A 14,186-nucleotide genomic window follows, 5' to 3' on the forward strand; every position below is an offset into this window, starting at 1 on the left:
GCTACTGCTACGCTTCTACTCTGCTCGTCGTCGTCATCGACAGTGTACTTGACAAAAATAATATAATAAAAGTAACGATATATACGACGCGTAGTAGTACGCCGATATTTAAAGAAAAAATATTTAAAAAAAACACCGTTGATGGAGTAAAAAAGTTACCCAAAACAAAAAACGCACGAAAAAGGTGTAGGGAGGAGACGGGGGCATTGGGTGGAGGTGGTGCGCACATCCTCGGCAGCCCGATGCTGTTCGTCCCGTTCACGGTACCCACCTTCCCTGCGACGCATCATCAGACGACTCATCCTGCGCATCAGTCACATCATCAACAACTGCAGGCCAACACTCAAAATCCGGTGCAGCAGCCGCAGCAGCTCTCGCAGCTGAATCAGCTGAGTCATCTGAACCATCAGGGCATCGTGCCGGCGACGACCAATCAGCCGACTATACACAGCACCAGCTGTTCGCCGCAGCAGCAAGCAACAACACCGAATAAGGTAAAAGAATTGCTCAATTGTTTGATGCGAGTGTGTGCAAAAAGAATTTTACAAAAGAATTTTCAAACATTGCACTGCTTGGGAAATAAAATACATTTTATAGCGATTGAGACACGCGGCAAATATCATAATAATATTATTTTGAATTTCACTCATACATACGTTAATTATATTAGACACGCCAATGTGTTAGCAGAAGAGCTATTATAATCAACAGGGCGCTATCGCATATGGTAATGAAATAATGGCTGATTATCGTATAATAATGTGATTATCTGCACATAAGTAGAACCACAAAACAAAAGCGCTTGATTTTAAAGCTTTTACTTAGCTTCCTAATGTAATCAAGTACAGTTACGTCATATTAATAACAATTCCAATATATCTTGTTATCATATTTGCCGATATTCATCGATAAATCTGATTATGTAATTTATAAAATAATTTAAGATATATAGCTTATAAATTACAATAATTGAAAAATATTATAGCAAGTCTTAATATCAGTGTCAATGTCAATTTACCATTGCGTGATATTACAAAAAGCTTTATAATTTGAATAGAAAAGTATTTCATATTTTTAATATTTTAAAATAAATATGTAATAAATATCAAAAATTCGAGATTTTTTTTTAGTTAAAATTTATAGAGAGTAACGTTAATAAAATATAACTACTAAATATATGTATAGCATATGCAAATACACTTCTTAATTTAATTTTGTCTAAAAAAATAAGATATCAAAAAAAGAAATAAAAATTAAATTATACATGTCTCGTTTAAACGTCAAGTAAGACGTAATGACGCAAACGTGATATATTTAATATGGATAATCACGTTTCATTAGCAGAGTGTCTATTAACATTAATAAAATAAAAATATCGAATATGAGAAATCGTGTTGTTCGTGACAATAATCGTTTAATATTCCAAAATCGTGCGATAGTAGATATTAGCGTAAATTTTCTAGATGCACCGTATACGAAATGGGCCAAATGTTCCCATAAAAATAACGCAATATCCGTGTCGCGCTTAATATCGTTCGTAATAACAGTATTGCGATGCAAGTTTTCGAAGCACACTAATAGATATTTATTAACATTGGGGCCGACAGCCTCACGATCTATAATCTATACGTATATAACGAGAAGGATTTTCTATCTGGCCGTTTTACGTATCCGGACGACCTCTTCTATACCGGTATCGCCCATGGTGTCAGGATTGTTTCTTCATTTTTCTCGCCCGCGCTTCCTCGCGCAGCTATGCGCTTTTATTATCCTGGCGTAGATTCAAGTCAATTTTCTTTAGCAAGCCATAACTTGTCGGAAGATTCTCTCGAGAAATACGGCGGCTGATGCGCTATAGTAGACATCACGGGGTTGGCAGCGGGAAGACGGTTTAATTCTTGAAATCTGGCAATCCACGGGTGGTGCTTCCTTTTCCGGAAGTCCGCCTTCGCGCAGCACAGTTTGAAAAGATCTTCAACTCTTTCTGCTTTTGGCGCCACGATAAGATGTATTGCAATTTCGTGCAAATTATCAATTATAACATGACGAACATTGAGAATTATTACAAAGTACAGGCCTCTCTTGTCACATAATAGTATATTGTGCACATACTATTTTGTATTACAAGTGCAGGCAAAGTGGCTTTGTGCGCGTTTTCTGTGCGCGAGGTGGCCGATCGCACGCCGCCATCTTGCGGCCGCTTTCCGCACAAAAAACACGCACACAAAGTGCTACTTTGCCTGTACGTGTAATACAAAATAATATCTTATTAACGTATATCATTGATTTCTATCTCTATCTAAACATAATTTTCTTTTACATTTTAATATTAATTTCATTCTAATATAGAATTGCATATATTTTCTTAATATAAAAATTTTTAATTCATCACGTAAAAAATTTACTTGGAGTTCTAAATAAAATATATATTGAAAGAAATTTTCAAACTTTGAGACAAATTTGTTTTAAAGATTTTTTCAGGATTTGTTTCAATGATGTAGAAAGATAAATAGATTCCAAATTAGTGAAAATGTCGCATATTTAACATATGCTATGTGAAACGTTTGATCAATAAACGATGTGTGAAGTGACTCTCACGTCACTCTTCGTTCATTGTGTTGAACGTACTACACATTTCTCTATTATGTCGTGTATATATATATATATAAATACGCGTAGCGTAGTATACGTGAAAATGTCGCTGGCTTAATATACGTAGCAAAGCCCCCCATACGTGTATTATTACGAACGTTTACGCATTATATACATGTATGTACTATATAATTTACGTAACAGTGACATATACTCTGTTGTATATATGTGTTATATATGCAAGTCACGACATCCGTATGTATTACAAATTCAAAGTGTCTACACGTGACTGTAAAATGTGTACACATTCTATGTACATCGTTTCTTGAACTGCACGTATAAATTTCTATAAACTAATATTACTGAATATACTCAAAAGAGATGTGAAATGTTATAAATTTTTTCACATTATGATTTTTATATAATCAAATTTGAATGCCTTATTTCATACAGAATTTGTTGCCCATTGTCTTTCTCAGTTAATCTTTAAATTGAATATAATGATAATTCTCTGTTCCTCAATTTTACTATATTTTACTGCTTGACATGAGAATCTAGTTTCAAAATTAATCCACGTTCAATTAAAGATCAGAGCTTTACAGTTTCTTTCTTTTATATATCTATTGTCGTCATCTACTAGAAATACATATGCTTATACACATATAAAATTATGGGATACATTTGAAAAACATAGTATTTTCCTACTCGTTTAATTTTTATTATTTTTTAAATACAAAGAAGTATGAGCAATATAAATAAGATAAAAAATATATCAAACTGAAATTATTGTACATCTATACATAAATTATGGCTTTCTCTCTTTTTATCTCTCTCTTTCTCTTTCTCTTTCTCTCGGCATTATAATAATTTGATATTAAATGCCATTTAAAATGCCATTTAAAATGCCATTTAAAATGCCATTTAAAACGTGAGCATAATTATCGGTATCGAAGGAAAATTCGTAGAAAAATATCTTTGCAAAATAAGCGGAAGACGCTTTCTCGTGCAATAAAGGGTTACAACTTCGCAGGTAGGCCTTTACGGAAGACCGAAGTATGAAGAAGCAATGAGGGGGAGGGAGAGTGAGGGAAAATACCAGAATTTCTAAAGCGAAGGAAATAGCTGCTATCCAGGTGGGTGGGCACGGGAAGCAGGAAGACTTTGAGAGTTGTTCGCGTAACTTTATTAATTAAAGACCGTTAGTCCTTGTTGCTCGATACACCTTATATAGCCAGTCATGGTTCTCTCGTACAAAGAACAAGCCTTCTTGTCCCTTTTCCTCTCTCTGTTTCTTGGCGCCTTCGTCAACGCGTTTATCCACGTATTGATCATCGTCTCTGTCCATTCTAATAAATAGTATTTTGTGTTATTTGTTTTTATGTATATTGTCAATTTTTTTTCTCGCATGCGTAAATAATCTCTTTTATACATGCAGATTTTAATCTATTCATTTTTTTTGCCTTGTATAGTAATTTAAATGTGTTGCATAGAAATTTAAAATGTGTACTTTTAAATTTGTATTTACGAAAAACGATAAATGGCCGAATGATATGTTATAATTAATAAACGATATAAATTTATTAAATAATTATTTTTTAAATAAGTAATGTCGATATTTTAGAAATATTAATTACAACTATGTGCCAAATAATATTATTATCAAACTTTTATATTTAAACCTTTCAATTTAAGTTATATAAGTATCATCTTATTAATTAAATTATTGGTTCTTGATAAGTACACTTCATTATGCTAGTAAGCTGGAAAATTAGTAAGAAACTTTAGGAAAGCAAACTCATTAAGTACGTTACTAAATGGTATTAGCAGAAAATAATGCAAAAATTTAAATAAAAATAATTACTATTTTTGGTCATTTTAATTAATCATTTCTTAATGTAATATTACTAATAGCATATCTTCAAAAAAGTGTAACAATAATCTATGTAACTATGATATTTTAAACTCTCTGATTTTGTTTTATAATGTTGATTTCAATTAAAAAAGAGAACAATTTAAAAAGAGAAATAAAACACTATATATAACATGTACATACATTGTTCGCACGTGTGTAGAAACAATTCTCTTGAAAATTTATAATTATTATATTTTTAAATGATACTGTTAAATTATTCCTTGGTTAGTAGCATTTTCGCTTATATTTAGAAAAAAAAAGAAATAGCGCGTATTATTTTAAGTTGCACAGTTTTAATTTTTTTGTATTTTACTTATACAATAAAATTATATAATTTTGTTGTTCCACGTTTTCATGATTTAATATAATATGTATCCACAAGATGTTAAAGAAAGACAAGCACTAAGCGTTATCGAAGGCGCTTTTCACTCGTATCATAGCAAAGAAAAAGGCGACTTATTCGCGTCACTTCATCTTCTCATGTTTTTCGCATTGCCTCTGACTCCACAGCTGCGACATTCATCATCGTCACCATTCTATCGTCATTTTTTTTTTTTTTTTTTTTTTGCAAAAAGAAAATATTCCACGATTGCCATCGTACAATATCGCACCGATGCGTGAATACTTATTAAGCTATGCGACGCTCATTTTCGCCGCTGTCGAGTTTTATTATTTATCAGCGCTGTGCGGGAAAGAAGATCGTGCAGGAAGATAATTATACGAGTTGACCAACAAACGTAATGAAAAGCGTAACAAAGATCCATCCGACAGAAGATAATCGGCTGGTACTTGTCATAATTACAAAATTGCTTTCCGCATGATAAAAATGTGTTGCGGCAAAGAAGCAAGTGCAAAAAGGAACTCATTACGAGAGGGCATGTAGGTTGGACCATGTGCCTGCCTACCTGTGCGTGCGAAGCGCGTCAGGAGGGGATGCGAATGGAGGGTGCTAGCAGAGCCGCGGTGCCGGCTGAGTGGGACATTCGCGAGGGTGGTGTGCGGAGGTGGCCTAGTGTTTTCAAGGGAAAGCGACGCCGCGCCGGCAATGGCCAGGGGGTGCGCCGCACGGGGAGAAGATCAAAGTACTGGAGATGATTTCATTACGACACGCCACTCGTCTACTACGTTGAAATATCAAAAGAGTGGCGGTCTCACACAAGTATGGCAGTCGACGACGCGGTTCGGCGCGCGCCCGCGCGCGCAAGTTTTCTGCACAATGCGCTCTTCTTATACCGGGCTAAAGAGACTGGCGAAGCACACGAAGTGGAAGAGGGGTAATACAATGCTATAAGAAAAAGTCGGAGCGCGCACGAGGCAACCTTTCGCATTTCTGATTTCAAACTCTGGCTCTATTTACCCAGAGGGAGGAATATTATTAGCTCAAGCTGCCATTGTCGAAATAAACTCCGGCCGTTGCGTTGCAGGATCCGAACGAATATCGAAACTTGTTGCTCTATTGTATTTAAAAACTTTAGATTGATCCGTCATTTTTTTTTTTTTTTTTTTTTTTCAATAAGCACTATCGCTTAGAAATCGATTGTTACATGTAAGCTGTTTACAGTGTTTATAATTTGTTGTGGGAAACTAAGTTTTGTATATCTTTAATGGATTAAGGTTTTTTTCTGCAAAGATTATTATAAGAGCTAAATAAGTAAAAAATTTCCCTTGTTTTATAAACAAAATGGAAAACATTATTTTTAGACATTATTATATTGAGAAATTTATTTATCCAAATAAAACCTATCTATCTAATTATAATTTATTAGATTATAGACTTTTACGGTAGTCATACGACAATATTTGCATTAGTTTGTTATTTCGCATAAATTTTTTTAAGGAAAAATACAAATTTGCAGAGAAATCGGCTGAGTTTAGTGCAAATTGGTATATACGCAACACTTTAAATTGATAATTATCTTCATCGTAAATTATTTCAATTATCAAAAAGATTTGATCAGAAATTTTAAACATACGATACGTTGGAACTAGATTAAATTGCTTTCGCCTTGTTTTTAATTATATCGAACTCGAAACTCGTTAAATCCGGCGTACCTTTGACCGGTAGAATAAATTTTGCAGGCCTTTGTATTTTTAATGTCCCTGTTTCGGCCTTCCATCCATTCGCCGTTTATCGTTCCCCCCCAATCTCGTACGTACGTAGTTTAACGACGACGAGCGCGGAGAAAATCTGAATCGCGTTCGGTTTTGTCCGCGAGACGATGCGCCTGCGCAATTTTTTTTATAATTTCAATATGCGGTAATTTTCTCAGATCGATGTGCAAAGTCGTTTAGAGTTCTCTCTCTCTCTCTCTTCTCTCTCTTTCTACCTCTCACCCCACACACGATCGTGTATGCACGCCGAAGGGTTGTACGCCGGCCGGATGAGCCAGTAATTAAAACGAAATTCGTAAAAAAGAACGGTCGCCCGTAATGCATACAACATAATGGATACAACGCGCGCAGCGGGGGCCATCATAAAATTTTACAAATGAGCGTGTGCCCAAGCGGTGGCGGCTTACGCGGTCGCGGGGGAGGGGGTGGACTCAAAATAAAAAGAAAAAAAGCGACGCGCAGCAAAAGCAGGGGCAAAAGCCGAATAGCGCGTTGGCGTTGGCGCTTGCCCTTTCGCCGCTCTTCCTCTATTTCCTCTTTGCATCTCCGGAACCTGCGCGTACCGCAGATACAAACAAACGCAGCAGCGGGTCATACAGACAAAGTAACAAATGCCGGACATTTACATTTAGCAGGGAGGGTTCTGCCACAGACCGAGAGCCCTCCACTCATCCCTCTTGGTGACTTCGTCACCAGTCTCCTCCACGCTTTGTCTCTCTCTCTGTTTTTCTTTCGTTCGCCAATCCGATTCGCATTTTCTTCCTTTCTTCTCCCAACGCATGGATCGCTTGCATCCGGCATAACGAGGGCGCACGTGTACGCAAGTTATAATATGTACATGCCGCCGTTCTCTCTTTCCGGGTTTCTCGGCACTTGCAAATTTTCCACTTTTAAATGTTAATTTCTGTAATTAATGGCACTTCCATCGCACGTTTCAATGCTAACGCTCGTTAATGCTCTTATACAGTTCTATCTAACAATTTCTTACTCTAAAACAATCGTACTAGCGCTGATTCATCTATGTATAAAGCATGTCGCAATCAAGTTTGCATGATCGATTTAAAAAATAATTTTGTCGAATCGTCAAGTTTTAAAATAAGCTTTGTTAAACGCAGCGGCTTTGAAAACGTAGATTACAGACTTGAGGTTACATTGACACATGTAAATATGTATATATCTATACCGTCCGATTTGATTGCACTAAATTTGTTTGAAATAAGAGACGGTTTATTCGCTTCAACAACTCCTCACGTTTGTACGTGACTTTCATAAAAGACGTAATCATCGCGTGAAACTGATCAGTAGAAGCTTTAAATGCATAGGGTGCGGCGTCTGACAGGAAACGTTTGACTGACCTCGATTTTCAAAATTTAAATCAACAATCTTGCAAGAAGAGCGAAAAATTACTGGAATGTCAAAAAAAAAAAACAAGTATATTTATATTTGGAATATAAGAAAATAAACTAAAACAAAATACAATTCTATTTTTGATAATCCGTAAAAATTAAAAAATGTATCACGAAAAAAGGAGAAAGAGAAATTTAAAATAAAAATTATATATGTACTATATATATATATATATATAACTTTATAAAATAAATTTTATATAAATTAATAGAGATCTTCCGTAGCAGTTTTTTATCAAATATTGTATTTATTTACATTTTTATTTATTCATAACATTTGTAATAAAGTTGTACAAAATATCAGATTAATTCTCTTTTTAATTAATTCTTTATGAGATATTGTCAGAAAAGATTAAGATTTTTCACAGAGTATCGGATAGAGCGTCAAGATAATTTTAAGCAAAACTGACACATGATACTATCAATTATGCTAAATAGCATGCTTAAATTCCAATGTCCATCGAGCAATACCATGCTACGAAGTACGTCGTGCGTGATCGGTAATTCGATCAACATGGTAAACATGACAGAAAATTGATGTGTTCCGTGTATCCAAGTAGGTAGATATCTGAACGATATCTCCAGCTAATACTGACAACCGATCCTTAGCCATTCAGAGAATAACGGATATGCTTGGCTGCTTGATAACTACGAGTGTCCAATTATTTCCTGTTAGCCGTCCGATTGTCGTCCATTCCGATGCAATGGTACTTCTACCTTCGAAATAAGCGATGCAACGATGGCGTCGCCTCCGACAACTCCACTTAATATAATTATAAAGTATCGATCCAATTCTGTTCAAGTCAAAGAGGGTTGAAAGTAGAAGATTACTAAACGTTTTGACTAAAGACATTAGTAGATCTTTTAACTGGTCTTGTATTCTTGACATGTCTACAACAGTTTCCCGTCTGCAATGATATATTTCATAATATATATATACTGAATATTAAAAAGAAATATCGATACAAAAATCTCTTTTTATTTAGCAGTTAAACACTCGAACACAAACTTAACTCGTTCGGTGGTCTCGTTTCTCCGTACAATAAATATTCATTATATATTCATTAGAACCTATAGTCATTAAGAGTTACAATAGGAAATTTTCTTTCAGTTAAATGAGGCGCTTGCAGATCGTTTGTTAAGTTGATCGACGCCATATGACGTATATCCGCTTCGCATGGTAGTTAACGAAAAAAAAAAAAAAAAAAAAAAAAGAAAATACGAGGCGGAGAAAGCAGCAGAAAACAAAACGGCGCCGACTAAAAGAGGTCGGAAGGGGAAAGAACGTGGGCAACATACGAGGGTGGAAGTGGGCGTTGGGCGGTGGCAGCAGAGAGCGGTGGAACGACTCGTTATGCACGAAACGCATTACTTTTATCTCGGGCAAGCCGAGAGTGGCGCCGAATTGCAATCAATTTTTTGTCTTTCTTCTTCAGCCGTACTCATCGCTCACACTCTGGCCTCACTCAGCCCCATTCTATCCCGCGGTCCACTCCGGTTCCGTTCCTTTTGGTTCCGTTCTGAACTGATCCGTGCCTGCACCACGCCGGGCCGTGTTTCGTTCGTTCGTTCGTTCGTTCGTTCGTTCGTTCGTTTGTTCGCTCGCTCGCTCACTCGTTCGTTCGTCCGCTCATTCGTTCAGGATGGCTGGCTGGCGTTACCCCGTGCAACCGGAATTTGCATCCGGGATCCCACTATTTGCATTTCAATTCCGCGAGACTCTCGCTACCGCGCTGCCACCGCCGCCGCCGCCGCTGCTGCCAAACGGCGGGTACAAACATAAATACGAATTCAAGGGTCCACAGGCTACTATATACCGCCTGACATCGCTGGCGATTTGGTGCTCTTGTTACGCCTAGTTACTGACCGCCATCCGATTCCCTGCACCACTTACCCATTATCAAATCAAGGAAGGAAGCTTGAAATGTCAATGAATCGAAGTACGACAGATTGTATAAGCATGTCTATTGCTAAGTAAATGTATCTCTTTCTCTTCAATGTATACATATTATTTTTCTTATAAACATTTTTGTAATCATTTTTTAATACGAAACACATTCTGTAAAATGTTACATTTTATAAAAAAAAAAAAATAATGAAACTTGTAAAATAGTTATATTAAAATTAAGTTTACATAATATTTGCATTTTTTGCATTATTCATAGCATGTGCACATTATATGAAAAGTTTTTAAACCGATATAATTTAATTAACTTTATTATGTTCTGATTATTATATTACAATAAAATATAATTTGTAGTCAAATACCTAGTTTTTAGAAATGCATGATTCGTTATGAAAACCGGAAAAGAGTATATAATAGTATATATATATGTATAAAAGTTATTTACAAATGCCAAGCTCTAGTTTTTATTAATTAAAGCACAATGCTTGCAATTAGAGGCGAGTTAGTTTAGTTAATTGGCTTTAAAACTTTAACACATACGTAATATGGTTTCAAATATTGTAGCATAGTTTATTCCATAATTTATTTATGCCGTTAAAAAAGAAGATTTATTCTCACATACACAACATAAATCATTTAATTACAAATATACTATACTAGCAGCATACTAGAATGTTCCAGCAACTTTAAATACTTTAGCATGTAACTATACCTATATATTTTATTATAAACTTGATTCAACAAATAATTAATATCTTTTAATAATGTTTAAAATTCCGCATTAATAGTATTCTATAGTTACTTTTTTGTAGATACATATCTTTAATATTGTTGTTTACATTATTCGCTACAATATACACGAGAATGACAGTAATAAACGAATAAATAACCAAAAAGTCATCGAGCTATCTTAAATTGTGCATATAACTTTTTTCCGCGATATTTCACGTCAATGGAGCATCCGCATTCTCATCTTCCGCGAATAAATCTTGGCGTAATCGTTCCATATGGCCGCATAGGAAAAAAACATTAATGCGACGCTTTTCCTAACGTGTCCACATCGGAGCACCTACATCCGGTGATTTATCGACGTTGATACATGATAGTAGCCGCGTATCACATCGGTATAACTAACCCCTTCATTCCGGTGGGGCCCCTAAGGCGATGCTCTCTTCGCTGTTCATGGTCCGATCGATCACATATACTTGCTCTCTTGTGTTATAGACCGCCGCTTCCGCTCTTTCTCTGTCGCTCTTACCTTCTCTCGTGCGTCGAGTTCGCCGATCGTGATCGTCAAAGGGTCGCTCACTCGTAATCAGTCGTGCGAGGGCTCACGCACGTTCTGCCGCGACTATCGGGGTCGTTAACCCCCACCTTCTCCGCGCCTTTTCCGCGCTATTCCACCGGTCGATCTCTCTGCAACAACATGCAGACCCTCGTCCAGAGTCGATGCCTGCCCTCGAACCCCTTTCACGGGCAGCTGGATCTCAGGTGAGACGTGAACGAACAAAAGAAAAATAAAAGAGTAGGGACGGAATAAAAATAAAGATCATGGAGAGGTATCCGTGCGTGTAAAGCCATTCACTGAATTCGCGGGTGGATCGTAGACGCGATGCTTAGCATTTTCCATAGTCACGGATCCGAAATCTTTTCAGAGTCCTATAAACGTCCGACTGTTTACTTTCTACGATACGAAGCAGCATTCAAGAAAATTAAACGAGAGAAAATTTTGTATTATATTAAATGTACATGCACAAAATATTTAAAGCTGATTTATTCATTTGTTAATTTAAAAAATTATTATAAAATAAATAAATATATATATATATATATATATATAATATAACATCTTTTTTCACGCATTCGTGCTAACAAAGTAAAAAAGATGTGGATCGGTTTTCTGCAAAACTCGAGAAACACAGTTGTTTGGCGAGTCTTAAGCCGTTTCTTGCGATCGCAGGTGTATCCTCTCGTAACGTATCATCTCGCGTCGACCACTGCGGAGAGCCGCGGGTTTTCATCGTGTTATCCTTTGCTTCCCTTCGGCGTCCCGTTCCACCGCCTTGTCGCGGAAAAGTAGCGACGGTAGAAAACTGAGGGCGGGTGGGAGTAGATTGCAAATGAGAGCTTTTGCAGTGGCTATATTTCTTGCTGAGGTTTTTAATCCTGCGTGCAATGCGATGCCGGCCCGACAGGCAGAGCCGTCCGAGCTTTGCTCGTTCTTTTCTCCTTCTTTTCCTTTTTCTCTCTCTCTCGACCTGCCGGTTACCACCCTTCTCTCCGTCGCCTTTGCCTCACTCGAGTTTTCTTTTGGCGTGACCGCTCTTTCTGTCAAGTACTCGCCGCGTATAAAATATTCGCTCGTATTGTATTTGCATATTTATATATAACTCGGAGCATGATAAAAGGTTTGTATGTAGGTTGTGTGTCCGTTAGAACGATTCTAGGACAGCGATATTTTATTATTATGTATGTTTATACGCGCTTGTATATGTCAAGATTGTCAGTACGATTCTAGATAAATATCACCGCAATTTGATTATCAATGTGATTTCAACGTGTAGACGATTATATATGCAACATGAAGTTATATCTTATTATCAAAATTATGAAACATCTGACTCGTCTTTCATTACAATTGAAGATTTCCATCTCGACAAATGCATAAAAGAATCCAAATAGGATTTATGAAGTGTTCTAGAAAAAGCAAGTTAAAACAGCAATCTTTATTAAATCAAACTCTTCTATGTCACATGTATTTTTTTTTATATTTAAACCTATAAAAATTTTACAGTAATATTAGATTTCACTATTTTCCATTGTTTTTTTTAAATTTTGAATTGGAGTAGCAGCAGCTATTGTTGCTTCTAAAAGTTACATAGCTCCTGTTACTAACCAACGTAACTGAGCACGAGTAGTTAGGGTGTAATAATGATGATATACATGCCCCAATTGTGTCGGTCATTGTATATTATGTGTATTTATATAATATATAATATATAATATATTAATTGGCAGAAACCTTCTTATTGATTTGAATACGTTATGGAAATAATATTTCCAACATTGTACATATTTAAAGAATATAAATTGTTTTATTTGCGATAAGAGATGGGTAATTGCAACTGTAATTACAAAGACTACGAAATGTTTTTAAGTAACAAAAACAAGAGTTAAATATTAATTTTTAAATAATCTCTAAAAAGTTCTATTACAAGTTATTGTATCGATCGATTTGAAATTTGGTTTATTAATTTATCTAAATTTCCGAGACAATTTACCTAGAAAAACTAATTTACGCAACGAGCATTAAATTTCTAAAAAAAAAAATCTTTGCATACTAGTTTACTGAGATATTTAATTTGATAATATAAAATTGTTTTGTCATATTATTTGTTACGTTCTATTTTTACATTCTTATTTTAAATTTAATCGTTACACATAGTGGATGTGTATATTTTATATAAAAAAAGGAAATAAAATACAGATTTATATGGTTAATGCGCTCAGTCTTTCGGAACAATCGTATTTCCATCGTAACAATTCATCCGTTTACGAGTTTTCTGCGTCGCAGCTAACGTTTGTCTACGAGACATATTTTCTGGTTTGCGAGGATGTGATATCTCCTATGGGAAAAGCTAGAGCACCTGCTTGCTCCCAAGTTGGTCCTAACGCAATATCATGCGCGTTGTACTAGAAACTAGCCATTCGAAAACTATTGCACACACTACGTATACGGTTTGACAATAAGCGTTATCGTAAAATTTTTTATTTGTTATAAAAGAATAACCAGCACAATCAATTTTGATTTATATATTAAAATGATTAAACAAAACTAATTGATGAAAATAATTTCTTTCAATACATAACTAACTACAATATATGTATGTATATATATTTTATATTTGTATGTACATATATTGGTAAAATATATTCCAAATTAATCATTTTATTAAAACTTGCAACATAATGTTAGATAATGAACAGCAAGATGTATTTGAACAATTCAAGATTACAATTCTTCGAATACAATAACACACTACAGGCGCGCTACACAATAATCAGATAATCGTTAGCAAAATCCAAATTTATTTCATCAATATACAGTTGGCTTTCAGTGTTCGATGATAACAGGATAATCGATGAAACTGTCACCTCGTACAAGAGGCGTTTCGATAGGCGGGATTCTGCCGTATTTCAACGAGACAAACCAAAGCCACAGTACGCAGCGTTAAATAATTGCTTGGTATCCGTTCGA

At 35.5% G+C, this 14,186-nt stretch overlaps 1 protein-coding gene across 6 annotated transcripts in view; it reads left to right on the plus strand.

The window, feature by feature from the left end:
- The window catches only part of LOC114941244 (cytotoxic granule associated RNA binding protein TIA1), a 482,662-nt gene that overhangs the window by 725 nt on the left and 467,751 nt on the right, over positions 1-14,186 (plus strand). For all 6 annotated transcript variants that reach the window (XM_085484970.1, XM_085484974.1, XM_085484972.1 and 3 more), the window contains exon 2: positions 185-494. In XM_085484970.1, coding sequence (XP_085341096.1) covers positions 243-494 — 252 coding nt within the window. In that variant the 5' untranslated portion in view covers positions 185-242. The remainder of the gene's footprint in view (positions 1-184; positions 495-14,186) is intronic.

This window comes from Nylanderia fulva, unplaced genomic scaffold (assembly GCF_048542155.1).
Source record: "Nylanderia fulva isolate GAGA-0341 unplaced genomic scaffold, ASM4854215v1 Scaffold33, whole genome shotgun sequence".
In the NCBI taxonomy this organism is placed as follows: domain Eukaryota; kingdom Metazoa; phylum Arthropoda; class Insecta; order Hymenoptera; family Formicidae; genus Nylanderia; species Nylanderia fulva.